This window comes from Simochromis diagramma, unplaced genomic scaffold, assembly GCF_900408965.1.
Source record: "Simochromis diagramma unplaced genomic scaffold, fSimDia1.1 OVJJ01000131.1, whole genome shotgun sequence".
NCBI lineage: Eukaryota > Metazoa > Chordata > Actinopteri > Cichliformes > Cichlidae > Simochromis > Simochromis diagramma.
In genome coordinates, this window is record NW_024387200.1 from 10771091 (window position 1) to 10791172 (window position 20082).

Consider the following 20082-nt stretch of genomic DNA (forward strand, 5'->3'; position numbering starts at 1 on the left):
ACATTAAAGCTGAATAAAGCAGCACACATCATTTTATTCAAATCATTTATAGACAGCTGGTCGAACCATGGGTTTAACCTGGAGCTTTACAATCTTTTCTCTCACACTTTGATCCATCGAACAGAATAGTCTGGGTTATAATATCTCAAACTGTTTTCACTTTTCTTATTGTCTAACAAAAGTGTGTCTAATAACACAAATGTCTGACATGATGGACGAGTAATTACTCGTCTTTCATTTGCTTTTATTAATTTGATGGTTCTCACAATATTTTCTCGAGTTCGTGACCTCTATACAATACAAGCTGTGCCAGAATAGAGCCTGAGTACAGTTACCCGGGTTTTTAAGTAGAAGTTTGAGTTACATATGTCCTCAACATTGGTCGGGGCATCTGATTAGGATGCCTGCTGGAGTTTAAGGTGAGCTGTTGGTGAGGAGACCTTGGAGCAGACACAGGATAAGCAGGAGAGATCATGTCTCCTGGTTGTCAGGGTAAATGGTAAATGGACTGGTACTTATATAGCATCTTTATAGCACCTTTCTACTCAAGCTGGGCACTCCCTACTACACATTTCATTCACCCAATCATGCACACATATATCCTACATGCACATATATGGATCGCAGGCAACTGTGGACTCTGTCTTTTGCCAAGGACACCTCAACTAGAGGAGCTGGGGATCGATTCACCAGCCTTCCAGTTGGTAGACCACCCACTCTACCGCATGAGCTGCCTCATCAAGGAATGACTTTCAACAAGACCTTAACATAGAATCAGGTTCATCGAGCTCTCCCCAAGCCCAGTCATGAACAGCTCTCCTTCAGCAGCTGAGTCCGGCTATCTGAGACCAACCAGTGGTGCATCTAGGCAGGTTTTTTTTTTAAATTAGAGGTGTTCAATTGTTAGCTTTGCACCACTGGTTCCTGAACTCATACAACAAATGACGTTTCCTCTCATGCTGAGCAGGATTATCATTGCAACAACGCATCAGGGTAAAACCCCATCCTGGAAGTCACGAGACGAGTATTCCCCTAGAACAGCTCACTGAGCTCGTAGCACCTCTGCACAGACAATCTGGGCCCAGATAAACCAAAGCAATCTTAGTGAGCAGATACATGCAGTTAGATATGAAGTATAAAAAACTAACAGCTGAATCCTGACAGTAATGTATGAGTGAAAATAATGTCATTAAAGTGCTTTTCTACATAGAGAACTTTAATACTTTAATTCATTTTTTCATGATGAAACTTCCACATTGGTAAAATTATAAATGAAGGACTTTCACTTGTTGCAGTTTTAAGTTTTGTTGCTTAGACCAAGAATGGAAAGCATTCCTTAAATGAAGTTCACAGACTGTGTGGAAATGTGGAAGTTGAGTGCTGGAACATTGTTACACTGTTACAGTATTAAATCAGTGTGTTTCATCAGAGATATCAGTGGGTGCTTGAACCTCAACCTGTTTCCACGCTTGGCCACTCTGTGTTCACGTGACTGGACGACACATCGCACAGAGTAGCTAGTTTCACTCATCAATTCTCTTATTGTTCATATTTAACAGCAGTCACTGCTTGTTTGAGAGAAGAATATGAAGAACCCAAATGTGTCAGTGGGAATATTACTATCAAACTGATGCACACTACGTGTTCATAACAACTGGTTTATATTTAAATAACTTTAGCAATTTATTTCTCAAATGATTTTATTATCTCTGGGCTCTCTGACATGTACTCTGCTACATGTACTGCAGACAGTGCTGAGAACAATACAGTCAGAGCCCCCTGCTGGGCAAACTTTGTAATTAAACAAGCCAAAGCATCCTTTTCTGAATCTGTTCTGTATATATGTGTTGTCACCAAAGGACGCTCCTGTCTCGGTAAAGTGCAGCAATGACCACTTGCTCATTGGGTGTTCACTGTTCACAGACACAAACTAACACAAACCTGGCTGCTACCTCAAAGTAAATTGTGTGCTGTCGATCCTGCGTGCTGCACAACAACTTTCAATATTTAGTATTTACTGTTATTCACACTTAGCTAGATTAATGCGATGGTGTTGTGTTTATTATGTTGCTCTCTTTTTTTGCTTGTTTTCTTTTTTTTTCTCTCAACAGGTTTTTTTCTTTCTCTTTTTAAGTGTCCTTTCTCACTGTCCCTCTTCCCCTCTCTTTTTCTTTCTTTCTCCCTTTCCTGTCCCACAGCCATGTCTGTCCCGTCTGTAACAACTGAAAATAAAATAAATAACAACAACAATGGTCGATCAAATGGACCGATACGGCATGATGATGATCCATTTGATTGATTGATTGATTGGTAATTTATTTCAACATGTGAACAATATACAAGTACATTTAGAAAAGAAAATAAGAGAGAAAAAAAGTACTATACAAATTACATACAAAAAACCGTTCTGATTAATTTACATGTTGAAAGGGAAGAAGTATACACTTATTTAACCCCACCCCTTTGCCATAAATTATCAGTTAATATTTAGTCAGCTTCCTTACTGATATCATTTGTAATAAAAATAGTGAACAGATTTCTGATATACTATATCCTATAATATCACATCATGAATTTTTTTTTTTTTTTAAATAGAGACATTCACTTAATTTAAATATTTTCCTTTTCTTTATAGTTCGAGAAGATCATATTTTTATAACTCTTTTTGAACAGTTTTATGTTTGGACGTTGCTTTAATTCCATATTCAGACTGTTCCATAGTTTCACTCCATGCACAGAAACACAAAAGCTCTTTCTTGTAGTACGGACCTTCATTGTTTTGAAGTTACAAAAACCCCTTAAATTATAACTTCCTTCTTTCAAAAAAAACATACTCTGAATATTACCTGGCAGTTCTTTATTTTTTGCTTTGAATAGAATTTATGCTGTTTGGAATTTCACTAGATCGCCAATTTTCAATATTTCAGACTGTAAAAATAGGGAGTTTGTATGTTCCCTATAACCTGCATTGTGGATGATTCGAATTGCTTTTTTTTGAAGAGTAAAAAGGGAATGTAATGTGGTTTTATAGTTATTGCTATTTTCATTCTGTCTGGAAATCGACCAGTTTGAAATGATAAATTACAGATGTATGTAAACGGTTTTATAATAGCCTCAATGACTCTCTTAACCACTATCATATCAATATCATGATGATGATTGATAAAGTAAATCTGTCGGGTATCTTTGTTGGCCTTCAGACAACAATTCTGACGGCTAAAGAACCAAACGGGACAGGCAAAACAAACAATCAAACAAACAAACAATCAATCAAACAAACAAACAATCAAACAAACAAACAAACAAACAAACAAACAAACAAACAAACAAACAAAGGAAATACAAAAACCTTCTGTAATTGTTAAGTTAGCTCACATGTGTAAAGTGATGACATCACATCACAACAATATATCAGTTATCACATGCAACACCGTGGAGTTCATTGATCCAGGGACTCGCGTCTAATTAGGTGCTGATGTTTTGTGTTTGTGCAGATGTAGATGAGTGCGCAGAGGACTCAGACGACTGCCACATCGACGCCCTCTGCCAGAACACAGCCAAATCCTACAACTGCATCTGCAAGCCTGGATACAAGGGAGATGGAAAACAGTGCGAGGGTGAGTGCTACGTCTCCTTCGGTTCATCCCAGTGAAAGCACAATCAGTAATGGCTGGGATTTACGCAGGAATGTACCAGTTGTTATAGAATATGAACGCAAAGCACATCTTCATGTTACTCCTCTTTGAGAGTGAGAGCACATCCAGAAGCAATAGGTTGAGACAAATAGCTTTAAGTCCTTAGTATGCTTTAAACAAGATGCCTGGCAGATCTAGCAATAGCTTGAAACAACCTCTTCATGGAGACGTTGATAGCGTTGGATCACAACCTAAAAACAAACTTTTCTAGCAGTAACACGTCTTTGAAGGAAGAGTAAAACACTTGGTTTGAATAATGGCCGCTATTTGATATCTAAAAGGTGTGGGGGTGGTGGTGCATGGTGGTTTCTAATACTATATGAGCATCTGACAGGCGGTGCTAATTGAACTATGACTCTTATACAAAGGTGTACAATGCAGCCAGTCTGGTGTTTCTCACACAGAGACTCGCTTGGGCAGGTTGTTAGGTTATTAACAGTTCTTCGAGCAAATTTGGTGATTCATTTTACTTTTTTGTTTTCAAGAATGACAATTTTCCATTTTATAATTTTATAACTTTATTTTTAAAGTCAGTTACAGCTAACTGGGTAGCAGGTTTCCATTGTGAAAGTGTTTGAGGCTATTCCACTGATTTGTCAAAGACGTTGCCTTGCTGTAAGATGTATAACAACTCCATTGTCTTCTGCTTTGGAGATCTGCTGAGAGCAGAAGTGTGGCACTAACCTGCAGCAGGAGGGGACAGGTTCATTCTACGCTGATCACAGAGGGACTATGACAATGATGACAGTGTACAAACTTTTCTAATAGCACAGCAAATCTTTGAAAGTCTTTGAAAGAAGACTAAAATACTTGGTTGCTTCTGACTTTTTGACTGTTGTATCAGAGTATGCTCTCCTCACATGAAGGATAGGTGATGTTCATCATAATTATTGTGAATTTGCTTAGATGTGAGTGCATGAACTGGGCCTCTGATGCAACCGCAGGATGGACAGCTGTTTCACAACCCCCACACCCCACACCCACAGGGTTCTCCTAATTAACGGAGAGAAAGCGACTTATTGAGGGTGTCGGGGTGAGAAGGGGGCGGCACCCGGCTGTGCGCTCACACCTCCACTCCTGCCTGAAAGCACACCACAGCTGGAGCCACAGCCGACTGCACAGATACACTTTCTCCACCTCTCACCCTCTGTTAGGTCTAGGCTGTCACACATTTATTTAAACGTGCTCACACGACCACTGTGATCATCTAATCTTTCCCACACTGGTTTAATTTAAGTATATTTATATTTCCTGTTTTATTGCCTCAGATCTGGTTATAATAAATGACTATGAAATAGTCATCATTCCCAACAGCAATGATAATTCACCAATCAGAACTAGAGTCTAGGAACATGACAGGATCGCTGTGGCTGATCTGTAACTCACTGAGTTGGATAGCTACTTTAACTAGATTATGTAAACCAGGTCTAATCAGCTTGTTCAAGCTAAATTGCAGCTTTTTCATTCAGGTCCTCAGTGTGGGAATTTTTCATGGGTTTTCAATAGGCAGTTGTTCTGTAACATCGGTCCAGTCTTTGTGTTTTCAATTTTCTTTTCTTTTTTAACTTCTCTTGTTAGACGCCTGCTAGCTCTGTGAGCTACTAGCTAGCTAACATTATGTGAAATTCCAGTGAGAAGTGACTGACTGAAAAAAATAATGCATCCAAGGAATGCTATGGAAAACCCCTCTAATCTCTAGTTGGAGAAACTCTTTGTCTTTCTGGCTTTGTGGGGTTTTTCAAACTTCAAATAGAAACTTTAATATTTAGTTCAAATCCAACAGTTCCCAGACAGGATGTGATGCAGTACATATAGAGGAGAATTATTATTAATCCACAAGAGCTAGCTTAACTTTTTAAAATAAAATGCTACAACATCTACTGTCAGTAGAACATCTTCCACTTTTTACAGTGAGTTTAAAGCACAACAACAACAACAACTTGCCATTTGATCTTTCCATGAACTCTCTTCTCTACTATCAGCATGTGCTCTTATCTCACAATGATGTCATTTTTGGATGAACTGACCCTTTAGACATGCATAATTACTGACTGTGCACACTAATGTCTCAGAATACACGCGGATCTGTCTCTGTTTCTGTTTGCATAGACAGGGTGATTTATTACACTTGACACTCAGTCTTTCTAAACCATGTGTGCTGAATGACAACAGCTTCTCTCTCTCCTCTGAGAGGAGACGGCAGGAGGCTCCAGACTTTTCAAGGTTATGATTTCCCTCCCATAATGTTGCTGTCTGAGCAGATCTGTCCCATCAGCCACAGATACCTTTGAATCAGTGTGAGCATGTTTGTGAAGTGCACTATGGATGGACCTTGAATGTCAGCTAGGACATCACTGTTCACTGTGTACGTGTCATGCACTGTCCTCCCTTTGCCTCATGACTGTACATTCAGGTCTTTTAAACTCTTCACTGGCAATGAAGCAACAGCTCATGACAGAGACGCCAAATGAAGACAGATGGTGGATGGGAGTTGACCCTTGACCCTGGTGATTAGATATGGTCGCTGTAATTGGCCGGCTGTGTTTTCCATCAACAGGCATTACAGCCCACTTTGCTGGCCAGCGCCATTAGTGGCTCTGCTATTCCTGGAAGCACCTGGAAGCAGCAGAGTCTCTGTGCTTGCTCTCCGCAGCTCTAAGGTCATCTCTGTGTCTTTATTATCAGCATCACTCCATATCAGTGGATGATCACTCAGCAGTGTAGTGAAACATTCAGAGGATCATGAAAAACTGTGTCAAAAGAAGTGCTTATAAGAGACATTTTACTCCCCATTTCTTAAAAGTGCATTGACCGAGAAATTTATGATAGCCCAGACTGCTGCTCTCATTTGTCATCTTTCCCAGGTCCAGAGCACCTGTGTTTCACACTTCCAGATGCACTCTTCATGCTTTGTAAATAGACACGTCTTAAGAACCAAATAAACCGTGGCCTGTACTGAAAGTAAGGGCGATGCTGTAGAAGCACTGGCACAAAAGACGTATGTGTATAGTGTCAAGTCTGATTTCTGAAGACTTCCATCTTTGCTTTTTGAAACTGGAGGTAATGGTCATGGGGTGGATCTGACCAAATCAAACTAATAAACATCTTAGCACAACGTAAGGAGGATGTGGGGTGATGGAGGGCGTGATGGTGACATCAGCAATGACCAATAAGACTGCATGCAACCACAGTGTCAGTGTTTGCCCAAGTGATTTTATTAGTATGTTTTCTGTGCATAACTACCGTTTTCTGATGTTAACTCCAGTAAACAGATTGAAATATAATTGGCAACTACTGAAATGTTGCTGTGATGCAGGCTTTGTTGTTGCAGAGTGGCTGAGCTCTTTAACACGTCTGCTTTGCTGGTAAACACCTCTCCATTGCATTGAATTACTACAGACAGTAAGTCCAATGCAAAGAAAATTAAGCCAAATTCTGAGTTCCTGAAGTTGTTCATTAGCTGTTATTGCAACACAGCAGTGTGCTATGTCTGCATCAGGGAGTGCTTTCGTTATCCACTTCATGTCTTGATATACTATAAGACAAAACTGACCTCCTCAGCAAAGTCACCAGCAGCATTTTGTAACTCACACAGAAAACACTGAAGAACCTGAAACTTTAACCTCTAAGCAATGAGCTCTCATTCTGTACAGGGGCGTTTTGCTCGCATGGTTTTTCTTGCCCCATTGGAAGGAAGCATCATTCTCCTTTAGCTGAATGAGTGTGAATCATATGCTACTGGCTTTACAGTAGTTTAACTCTATAATGCCCTTTGTATCATATATGATAGACCTCTATCTCAGCAACATGATCAATACTTGCCATAATTTCAAAATGTTATGGACAAAACTTTTTTGCCTAAAATTAACGTTGTTAAGAAAAGTTGCCAAAAATGCCCAAAGTATCAAATGCGATATAAAAATATATAATAAATATATATTAACAATATAATAAATATGTCATACACAACATGATATAGCGAAAAAATGTTTGTGGATCTTGTTGTAAGGGTTAATAAACATCAGAATGTTCTGGATATTTTTTGATGGGTTGGATCTCACAGGGGAGATTTTACACTGATGCACTCTGAACACCAAACGATGGCGTGAGATCGTAATGAAAGAATTGTGTTTTGTTCCTGTAGCAGAGTTCAAGATGGTTGGAGAACAAATGCCAAGGTACACTGAAGCTTTTCTGGCAGCATGTGGTAGCCCAGCATGTTTGTCCTTCGTGTCTATAAACTTCATGACAGTTGTGGATCAATGTAAGGGGCCGCGGAGTTCTCCGAGCATTTGCTTGGTATGTCTCTCCTGACAGTGTGGCTCCGCATGGCATCGTCTTTTAAAGTAAACTATCAGCTTTACTTTTCTGGACATAAGTAAGAAGCAACATGTCACATTTGCATTAGATGGTAGAGAACCTTTTTTGTGCTTTCTCTACCATCAAAACACCTGGATGAGGATCTGACATCTGTGCTGCGAACACATCGAGCTTGACCTCACGTCCAAAGTTCTTGAGAACTTTGATGTTTCTTGATAAAAAAACACCTGCAGATATTTTACTGGAAAATTCTTTAGTTTTGAGAAAGTTTGTCAAGCAATAAACAAGTGTCCAAAGAAAGCAACAATGTAGACTGATTTGGTTTTTCACACCAAAACAATTGCAAAATCTTGAAGGTCTGGCTCATATTCAAGGTTGAAAGAGTTTGTATGGCCAAAGGTTCAGCTAAATATTGAAAATCAGTGTCAATACATGTAAAGAAACAACAAAGCCATAGATTATGTTGATGATGACATAACTACAACGCAATTTCGAGGTTCCAGAGGGAGTTGGCCTGTGCAGCTCCATTAGAAACCTCTCACTCTCTTGTGCTTTTGTCATGGCTGGGACTCGAGCTCTGGTGACCACGGGAGATGATCTGTGTGCTCAGTCTACCTTCGCGACATGTTGCACTAGAAATGAGCATTTCCAGGCCATATTTATCTTCACAAGGTTCAAATCCTACACACACGGATGCTCTCTTATTATCTCCTAACTTGAATTCTCCTCCCATCAGTACTGTGCCCCCACTAGAGTGATTGTCTAAAACGAGTGTGCTGACAACGCTCGCCACGGAAATTTGATATAGTGATTATGAATGTTGCCCTGTCTGTAGACTTTTCCATTAGCTGATACAGTTAGCTTGTTATGGAAAAATGTGAACTTTTATCCCTGTGCTGTAAAATGAAGAGTATGTGGGGCGAGCTGCTCGAGCCTGCGTAACATGTGCTTGTGTGAGTGTGTGCATATGCAGAACGGGGCCAGAGCCGCAAAACGTAGTAGTATTGTGCACAGGTTTCCCAAGCTGAAACTGAAAACATTCCCGGTGTTTAAAAGCAGGAGCACTGGGAATAAAAGAAACTTGGATTTCATAGTTCAGGGAAGAGAAACTCCACAAGATTAGTGAAGGTATTCCAATTCAAAAGAACCCTCCTCAAATGACAAAGATGCCTGTTATTTCTTTGTTTTATATCATGCACCATTCCTTCATCTTTTATGGAAAGGTTAGCTCCATTTCAGCATGTGATGATCCAGGGAGTGAGTGACCTGGCTGCTGCAGAGCTGTGGGTTGTCTGCAAAGCCACCCCTGTGGTTACCCGACACTTGTCACTTACAGGGTAACTGGTTTTTCCTAGTTGCCAGGAGGTTTCTGTTGTACACGTAACAACAGCGCATATTGAGATCTCGGTAAACAATGTGCACATTTGACTATTGGAGTAAGTGACAGCTGCCTTGCATCGTTGCCTGTTTCAAAACCTACACCACCCTGTCACGTACCTTTAGGTTAAGCCTAATTCTAACCACATTCTTCTGCTCTAAGAAATAAATCCCAAAATGACACGAGGAGAAGCTTGACGCGGTAATGACGAACACCCAACCTGCTTAACAAAGCCAGAGAAAGAGAGAAAAAGTGCATCTCATGGGAGGAATGGATGATGAGGGAGACAGAGCAGGTGGGAGGGCATGAAGACGAAATGGCAGAGAGATACTAGGCCATTGTCTGCCTGGTGTCTGCACCTCCGTCATCAGTCAGCCGCTCTCCTCACTGGCTACCTACAGACACACATAGATGATATAACTCAGCTCACACACTCACAGAAATCCATCCCACCCATCGCTGAGTGTGTTGCTGCACCTCCCGCTCTCGCTTGTCTGTCTTTCTGACACTTCCTTGCACACTCTGAGTGGAGCAGGTCAGATTCACCAAGGCTCCAGTGTTATATATAGATAACGAGGCCTTAAGGCAACATCTACAGCCTGCTTCTTGGCAATTAGTAATGCCACTCAGAAAAAGTGCAGAAGGAGGAAAGAAATGCCACACAGACTGTTACCAGCCTTAGCCTTCAGTCCATCTCACTCTATACAGAGTTGAAAGACAAAGCCCTGATGACATAAGCGGTCTTGACTTGGCAACCACACAGCTGCTTTGTGGCTCTGTATCCAACCACAGTCTCAGCCTGAGCGATAGACTGTGACATGTTATGGTTTCCAAACAAAGTACAAACTTTATGTTTCATTTTCCCTGTCACCCAGACTCATGGATAAGCTCGCATTCATTTTGGGGGGATGAAAACCTAAATCAGTATGTAGTGGTAAAGACTTTAGTTGGTTTTAGAGCAGTTGTCAATCAGATGTCCACTAAATACATCCTCCATATGATATGGTAACTGGTAACTGTTTGGGATGTCGCAGTTTACTACATGATTGCTCGCTATACTGTTGTAATACATTCATGCCTCTTTGTTTTTGGTCCTCACCTGGGAAGTAGAAGTCTAAAAGAAGATTCAGACTTACAATAAGCAAGCTGTGATAAAACACGTGACACGAACCATAAGTTTGCATATATCACGCTGACTTATCTGCCAGCTACTTGCAAACAAACAATGGAACTGTGTGACGCTAACGGTGACTCTGTGACTTTAAAGGAAGAGTTGTGCCTTTGAAATGTGTGTTTTGTGTTACACAACTTTTACTTGGAAGACAAATGTTTACTTTGAAGATGAAAATGCTCTCGCGTGTTGTGTGAGGTTGTGAAGATTCACTACAACTTGGAGAGTAAATTGTGTTTGTAGAGAAGTGACTGCAGCAGTCTGTGAGTGACCAAAACAATCACATGAGGTTTTTGGGGGCAGCACTCTCGTTGCTGATTTGCTGATTTCCCCAGGCGACAGCCAGACACCACATTATACATTTTCCTCTAGCCATCGGAGGTTGTCAGGCACTAGGCTTGTGTGACCGAGGTTGTGGGTCTGTTTGGCTTCCACTAATGACTGTCTTCACAGGCTTGTTGCTAACTGTACTGTTTGTTTTGGGCCTGGTGGTAAATTCCCTTAAAGTTGTTTTGTTGGTCTGGTTGTGGCCAGCTGTTATTGACATTTGTTTGCCGTATTAGAAGATGTGGAAAATTCCGACACCAGGAGAAACGCCTGTCTTCTGATGAATCCGAGCTATTTTAGAGGAACAAGCTGGGCTCACACAGCACTTATGTAAGTAACACAAAGTACCTACAGAAGTGTGGTATACATAATCCAGGTGGTTTTTACAGTTTTTTACAGACGCTAGGACACATTTCTCAATACTTAGGTCACGTTTGCAAAACTCCTCACACAGTGAGCACAACAGAAGTCTATGTGGGCTAAACTGAGGACCAGTTATCATTGTTTTGGCACAAAATGCATTCAATGACTACATCTCTCAAATCTCATGAATTATCTTCTCACTCAGACACAACAACTGCCAAAAATCTTTGTACGGACAGGACATTTTGCATGTGCTTACATACTGTTTTCAAAACTGTTAAACTTATGGCCAAAACAATAACACAATGCAAAACTTAAAAAGACAGCAAAATTCAACAGCAATATTTTATTGAAACATATTTTAAATCTAAAAATGCAGTTTAACCAGCCACAGCTGATTCTCATTGTAGATGAACATCTACACAGGTGTTACTCCTTCAATTGTTCAACTCCTTCAATTCTGGCAGCCAGAAGATTATTTCCTAGGTGTGTTGCCCTAGATGACATAAGATGTGATGTGGATGAGAACCTGTGGCCAAATGGAGAAGACCGAGTAGATTAGCATTACTATTGTATGTGTATCAGTGGATGGTGTGTATACAAATTCTTGTATTTTGGGATTACTTAGTGCAAAAAAATAAAAATACATAAACAAATATTAACGAATTCTGCATGATGTCTGATTCATTCCAGTAACATATATTGAAATTATGAACAGAGATGTGTCCTTGTTTTACACAAGGAAAACACTGTGTAATGCTACATGTTGTTAGTGTTTTTTAGGTCATTGTTTTGTGGGTGACAAAGTGTGTTTGTCGGCTGTCAACCTTTGCTAGTGTTCTGGAAGAATGAGTTTATTTGAGACCTGAATAAAGTGTTTTGGTAGTTGTAGTGCATTTTGAATGTGAAATGAACTGCTTTGCCAAGCTGAAGGTCAGTTAGGAGGATTGTGTGAAGTGTTTTGCAAAAGTGACCTAAGTATTGAGAAATGTGTCCTAGCGGCTGTAAAAAACTGTAATATGATGGCTGAAGAATGTACAGTTACAATCAAAGCATGGGTAAACTTAAGGGTTACTATTCTGTAAGCAGTGGTAGTGAGAGCTTCTTTATTTATGTATTTTTCTGGTCCTAAACCTAAAAAAAGATTGGCCTGACAGCAGAGAGCTTTGTCTACCATCCTACTGTTGGAAAGTCCAGGAACCACAACAGAGCCTGCAGTCTGAAAGTGAAGTACCCCGATGGGACCTGATTTTGTATGAAAATAAAATAATTTAAAATGAAATTCTTAATTCAACACAGAGTCAGTTAAAAGAAGCTTATATGGTCACTCCTGTTAAGGTAGTGCTCTTCTGCAGCATTTCTGATAAACTGAAAGCTTTTCAACTGTTCTTTTATCTGAACTCAGCACCAGTGTTGGTCAAGTTACTTGAAAAAAGTAATCAGTAACTAATTACTGATTACTTCCTCAAAAAGTAATCCCGTTACTTTACTGATTACTTATTTTCAAAAGTAATTATACTAATTACTTAGTTACTTTTTAAAAACACGATTTCCAACCTGAATAGGTGATAAAGCGATAGATCTTTCAGCCCAATTCTACTTTTTCTGCATAATCCATCATACAAAATATAATCAAATGGAAAAGTCTCTTTTTAAAACTTGTTTTATTAGTTTTAATCTTTTAACTTTATGCATCAAGTAAAAATTTAATTATCTGCAACATTCTCTGACTTGAAGAAATTAGTTTAACATTTAAACCTATTTTCTGCACATTCCAGCACATAAAATAAAATATTTTTTGTGTTTACACTCAGTCTTTAAATAGATGGAAGTAAAACACAGCAGAAAATAAATAAAGTCACAGACTAGCGGTCCTGTTGCTCTATTTTCACCTGTAAAGCAGGAGTGGGGTAGGCGGAGGTTTACCCTGGTGCAGGTGTGCTGTGGTCAGTGGAAGAATCCGCGAGTTTCTCTGTGAGTTTCCCATTACGTCGTAGCTACTCGGTGCTTGCTCGGAAGTTTAGGGGTTTTTTTCGCTGTAAAAAGAAGTTTTCTTCCCACGCACGATGGACACTAATGTTTTTGTCACTTTTTATGGAATCAAACTCAAAGTAAGGTCAGTGCTTCCACGCTCATACTCTCTCCCACAATCGATATATGATCCACTGTTGATCTGCACACAGCTGTTGTCACTAACGGCGCACTCGCTTACGTCACTGTCATGAGACATTCTCGCAAAAAAATCACGGTTTTAGTAACGCAGTAACGCAGAGTTCCTATGGGAAAGTAACAGTAATCTAATTACCGTTTTTGCAATAGTAATCCCTTACTTTACTCGTTACTTTAAAAAAGTAATCAGATTACAGTAACGCGTTACAAGTAACGTTACTGCCCATCTCTGCTCAGCACTAAGTTAAAAAGTCTGAGAAATCAGACAGAAATTCTGATTAAGGCCAGGAGGATGCTAGATAAGAACTAAAACTTGTTTGTGACCTTTCTGGTTAGGGTCCACATGACAGCGAGCCAGGCTTTCAACGAGTTAGATCTTTTCCAGGGTCTTTAGCTGATTAATAGGCTGGAGTGAAAGATTGCTGCCACTCCTCCTCCTTGGCCTGGGTTTCAAGGATTCTGACTGTATGACTCGGCGGTATTGTTTCATTTAAACTAACGTATTTATCCTGCTGTAGCCAAGTTTCTGTAGGGCACAGTAACTGAATGTGTGGTTTAATTTTTAAAGTATTTACTAAAAAGAACTGAGAGGAGAGAGACCTAATGTTTAATAGTACACATTTAATTAATTTACTCTTTGTTGTGGTTGAGACAAGGCTGGACTGGGACAAAAAATCGGCCCGGGCATTTTGACTAGAGACTGGCCCCCCAGGTATTACAGGAAAAACCATAAAGCTTTTGAATGAAAACAGACGCTGTGGTGACAGTGATGTACGCTGTCTTGTTGGTTTATGTATGATTTCTATACATTTTACATCAGATAAAAACTTTGGTTGTAAGATTCAGATAATTATTTAATAACAGCCAGACATTTTAAATGAGAATAAGAAAGTATTTCTTTGTGCCCCCCTCTCCCTGTTAATGCCCTACCTGCCCCCCTGGCAACACTTTGCTAGACCCGCCCCTGCACAGTTACCAGCTGTCAGCTACTTAGAAAAGGATCCTGGTGTTATTTGTCTCTCAGAAACAGTTCATAACTTCAACTCATCCATGTCACCTCAAAGGTAAACCTGTTTCTCCATCACCTGTTCAGCTCTGATGATTCAGTAAGGACATCTCCTGGTTTCATCTTCATGTTTCCCTCTCACCACATATCCAAACCGACATCATGACCAGCAGCTTTACAGCTGTGGCTCCAGCAAACATCAGCTGATACTAGAAATTAATATTAAATAAATTCTAACAACAGCTGATCAAGCTTAAACGTGCTGCTGTTGTTTACCGCGACATCCGCTGGTTTCCTCTTTCTGGCGCAAAGTGGGAGATAAATAAACAAGAGAGAAAAGCCGATCAGCTGATCATTGATCAGTTTCATGATTGAATGAGAGAAGAAGAGGCAGCTGACAGTGTAAAGACACAGAATAAATCCACCTTTTTGTCTTTTTCATTGTAGCAGAAGTCCGGGATAAACTGTATTCCTTTTCAGCTCAATACGAAACGCGTAATATTTTCTCTGAATACGAGACGATTCAGTTTTTTAGGGGACGGTTGGAAACTCTACTAACTAACCTTATGAACAAAATAAAGTTCAACATCATCACAGCACCCACCCAGCTGTAGAAACTCTGTCATGCTAGCTAGTACGCAGTACGAGTTATTGTAACTGACAGTAAAAACTCAGCACAACGAAAATAAACTAAACCTAAACTTGAAAAAAAAAAAGGTAAATGGTCTGTATTTGTATAGCGCTTTTCTAGTCCCTAAGGACCCCAAAGCACTTTACACATCCAGTCATCCACCCATTCGCACACACATTCACACACTGGTGATGGCAGCTACATTGTTGCCACAGCCACCCTGGGGCGCACTGACAGAGGCGAGGCTTGGTTTATATCTGACCCAGATAGACTGCAGGTCATAACTTCTTACCTGAAGCTCAGTTCACCTAACACTCGGACCGGCGGCCGCCTCGGGTCTCTGCTCCTCCTGCCTCCCCTTTCCCTCATCCACCTGCTGGCCTCTGTGGAAGCTCCGCCATAGCCACCACCAAACAACTGAGTTATTTTTACACATCGGCCAGCATCTGGCCAATCCACCACCTCTCATTGTTTATACTGTCATAAAAAATAAATAAATAAAAATCATCGGCCCATAAAAACGAAAAATCACCATCGGCCCACCGGGCAAATGTCCGGTATGCCCGATGGCCAGTCCAGCTATGGGTTGAGAGTGTTACATCCTTCTTTTTTATGGTTAATTCTTTTTATTTTTTTCTTTTAAATTTCTTGCTGTTTGTATTTTTTATTTTGATGGTGTGGGGATTGGAGTTTGAGGGAATCACAGGACGAGAGAAACTGCAGAGACGTGTGTAAAACTGCAACTATTACTTTGTATGCCACAGTGATGGATACACCAATAAGACTGTCTTTTATGTGCTATTGTTCCCTCTATTTAGGACATTTGAAGGTGTGCAGTGCTGTGAAATTAAAATTTCAATGAAACCTAAAGTAGTGAATGTGTTTTGAAAATGTAGGGAGGAGAACCCACAGACTGGGGTGGCTATAGCTCAGGAGCTAAAGCAGGGCATTACAAGGTTACTGATGTTTGGTATGGACACTGGAGCAGCCCGTCTGCATACCAAATATCTTTGGGCATGATACTAATCCCAAGTTGCTCGGGCAATATACTCATCCATCTGAGTGTTAGATAGCAAAAGAGGCAAGTTGTGTAAGTGCTTTAAGTGCTCAGAGTAGAAGAGCACTATATAACAACCCGTCCATTTATACATGTTTGTGCTAAAATGTAGGAAGTAAAAATAAAAAGTTATCAGAAAAATGCATTCTGAAGTAAAGTAAACTGATTTACCTATTTATTAATTCCTGCCATAAAATAGCATTGGTATTCAGTAAACAGAGCATGTAATTATTCAACTTAGAATCCAGACACTAGAAACCTTCAGAGGCCAGTATCCTACCTGAAAGGAAAGCTGCATCCTCCCCCTTTCTCGTTTACTCCCTGTGCCCTTCAGAATATAATTCCAGTGTGGGAGTGGGGGTGTAGGTCCATCAGCAAAGGCGCCTAATTCACTTGATGAGACGTGGAGCATAAACATTTCTCTAGTAATTAGAAAATGCGTGCATGTGAGCGGAAGCAGCAGCCACTGAGTCAGTGTTGGGGCACTGCTGTCAGATGTCAGCAACAGCTCAGGGGCAGGAAGTGGCACTGTTTGAGGCAAAGTAGATCCAGTGAGATGCCTTCCTCCTCCTTCTACACAGCTCCCCACCTCCCTCTAATCTCTCTGTCAAACAAACATATGAGCACTTAACGCTTACGCAATAAGCAGAAGTTCAGAAAAGTTGCCACGAATTAGTTGAATTGTGTGGACTGTTATGCATCCATTGTTTCAAATAGTTTGTTCCAGAAAACATGAGCACAGACTGCTCGTCTCTTTGATGCTTCTTTGTTGAATGTGGCAAACTGAAGGAGCTTGTTTTGAACATATGATTCAGTTGTGTAACTGACAAATGGACTGGCACTTACATCCCACCTTTGAGTGCCAACTGAGCACTCAGAGCTCTCTGCTGCAAGTCTCATTCACTCAATCACACACAATCATACAGTGTGTATCTGTGCCTAAGTGCTTTCTAACAGTTGTACACACACTCACATTCCAATCGACGCATTGGGGGAAATCCGAGTTCTGTGCCCAAGGATGCTTCAACCGAAGGAGTCCGGGACTGATCCACTGACCTTCTAATTGGCTGGTAATCTGCTCTTCCACCTGAGCCACAGCTGCCCACAGGGAGCCAAAAGTGTCACAAAAGCGACTGTGGCTTGACTTTTGTTTACTTGCACACTTTTCTATTGTTCATTGCTACTAGCTAGCATTTCTTCATACTGTCTCAGTATGTGTGTTTATTCTATGAACTGTACCACTGCCTCTTGTAGCCCACTGATTATTACCACGATGACAAGCATGGTTCAGCACTAACTCAAATTACGCTAATGTGTATATATGATTTTATATTATAGACCAGTTTAAGCATCTTGGTGAAACAGAAAATGACGTTACAGAAGGAAGTGTTTAGGAATCACAGCGCACACAGTTTTTCTTTTTTTGCCCTTTTATGGATACAGACAGTGCAGATAGACGGGGGAACATATGCAGCAAAGGGCTGCAGGTCAGACTCAAACCTGGGCCTACTGCTGTCCAGCCATACAGCATATGGTCACCTGCTCACCCACTGAGCTAAACCAGCATCCCTGACCGCGTGCAGTCACAGGTGGCCGAGTGCTGACTGCAATAACTGCAGAGTTCCAAGCCTCCTCGGCATTAGCATGGGTTTCTGTGGCTAAGCAAAACAATAAAATAAAAATATAATATATCTGTTAGTTTGGTAAAACAGTTTCTTTGTTTTTTGACTGATGTTCATGGAAAAGCATTTTTTGTGAGACTCTAAATGTGTCAAGACTGTCAAGTTCTGAATTTTTATTGTAAATAGCTGTGCTGGTTTTTCTAAAACGTACGTCTGACATATGCCCCCCATACGATTATAAAGAAAAAGACTAAACAGTAAAAAGTGAACTTTAACATACATCAGAGAGTACTGAGGAGTTCCTGAGCATCATGCACTCTGAACTTTGCTCAGCATGTATCTGGGGGTAGTGATGTTGCCAGTCATACTTTGGACTCTGTCTTCACTCGTGGCGTTACTATTGACCGTGTGAACATGAGTGAAGTTGTTCTCAGTGACCATAAGTCAGTCTCCTTTAATGTTTCCTGTAACTCAGAGTCTTTTTCTGAAGTTTGTCTTTAGCGCAGCCACTTTATCGATAACTGTTTTCTTCTTTTTGATAATGTGGAGCTCCTTGTTAACTTCTTACAAACTATCCAGCTGTCAGTTCCCACTCACTCTGGTTAAATAATCAAACTCACGGCCTTCACTCTTATAATGATGCATGAAAGAGGCTAGATACTTTTATTTCCACAATCGCATAAATTGTCATAAGAATAATCCAAGGATTTATATGCTACTATCAAAGGTGTTTCTTCTACAACTCAACATGCTGTGTTACATGCTGATGATGCTTTTAACACATTTCTTAATCAGTTTGTAAATAAGGTGATGGACTTCCATCCATCCATCCATTCGCTTCTGCTTATCCTCTCCAGGGTCGCGGGGGCGCTGGAGCCTATCCCAGCTGTCATAGGGTGAGAGGCGGGGTACACCCTGGGCAGGTCGCCAGTCTGTCGCAGGGCCAAGGTGATGGACTTGAAATCTAAAATGAAACCTTTATCCTTAGACATACAGTGGGGCAAAAAAGTATTTAGTCAGCCACCGATTGTGCAAGTTCCCCCACTTAAAATGATGACAGAGGTCAGTAATTTGCACCAGAGGTACACTTCAACTGTGAGAGACAGAATGTGAAAAAAAAATCCATGAATCCACATGGTAGGATTTATAAAGAATTTATTCGTAAATTAGGGTGGAAAATAAGTATTTGGTCACCTCAAACAAGGAAAATCTCTGGCTCTCACAGACCTGTAACGTCTTCTGTAAGAAGCTTTTCTGTCCCCCACTCGTTACCATTATGAATGGCACCTGTTTGAACTCATCATCTGTATAAAAGACACCTGTCCACAGCCTCAAACAGTCAGACTCCAAACTCCGCCATGGCCAAGACCAAAGAGCTTTCGAAGGACACCAGGAAAAGTATTGTAGACCTGCACCAGACTGGGAAGAGTGAATCTACAATAGGCAAGCAGCTTGGTGTGAAAAAATCAACTGTGGGAGCAATCATCAGACAATGGAAGACATACAAGACCACTGATAATCTCCCTCGATCTGGGGCTCCACGCAAGATCTCATCCCGTGGGGTCAAAATGATCATGAGAACGGTGAGCAAAGATCCCAGAACCACACGGGGGGACCTGGTGAATGACCTGCAGAGAGCTGGGACCAAAGTAACAAAGGTCACCATCAGTAACACACTACAACGGCAGGGAATCAAATCCCGCAGTGCCAGACGTGTTCCGCTGCTGAAGCCAGTGCATGTCCAGGCCCGTCTGAAGTTTGCCAGAGAGCACATGGATGATACAGCAGAGGATTGGGAGAATGTCATGTGGTCAGATGAAACCAAAGTAGAACTTTTTGGTATAAACTCAACTCGTCGTGTTTGGAGGAAGAAGAATACTGAGTTGCATCCCAAGAACACCATACCTACTGTGAAGCATGGGGGTGGAAACATCATGCTATGGGGCTGTTGTTCTGCCAAGGGGACAGGACGACTGATCCGTGTTAAGGACAGAATGAATGGGGCCATGTATCGTGAGATTTTGAGCCAAAACCTCCTTCCATCAGTGAGAACTTTGAAGATGAAACGAGGCTGGGTCTTCCAACATGACAATGATCCAAAACACACCGCCCGGGCAACAAAGGAGTGGCTCCGTAAGAAGCATTTGAAAGTCCTGGAGTGGCCTAGCCAGTCTCCAGACCTCAACCCCATAGAAAATCTGTGGCGGGAGTTGAAAGTCCGTGTTGCTCTGCGACAGCTCCAAAACATCACTGCTCTCGAGAAGATCTGCATGGAGGAATGGGCCAAAATACCAGCTACTGTGTGTGCAAACCTGGTAAAGACCTATAGTAAACGTTTGACCT

General features: G+C 40.9%; 1 protein-coding gene across 2 annotated transcripts in view; it reads left to right on the top strand.

The window, feature by feature from the left end:
* Nucleotides 1-20082, top strand: part of scube1 (signal peptide, CUB domain, EGF-like 1) — a 121606-nt gene that overhangs the window by 1678 nt on the left and 99846 nt on the right. For both annotated transcript variants that reach the window (XM_040050526.1, XM_040050527.1), the window contains exon 2: nt 3495-3617. In XM_040050526.1, the coding sequence (XP_039906460.1) occupies nt 3495-3617 (123 nt within the window). The remainder of the gene's footprint in view (nt 1-3494; nt 3618-20082) is intronic.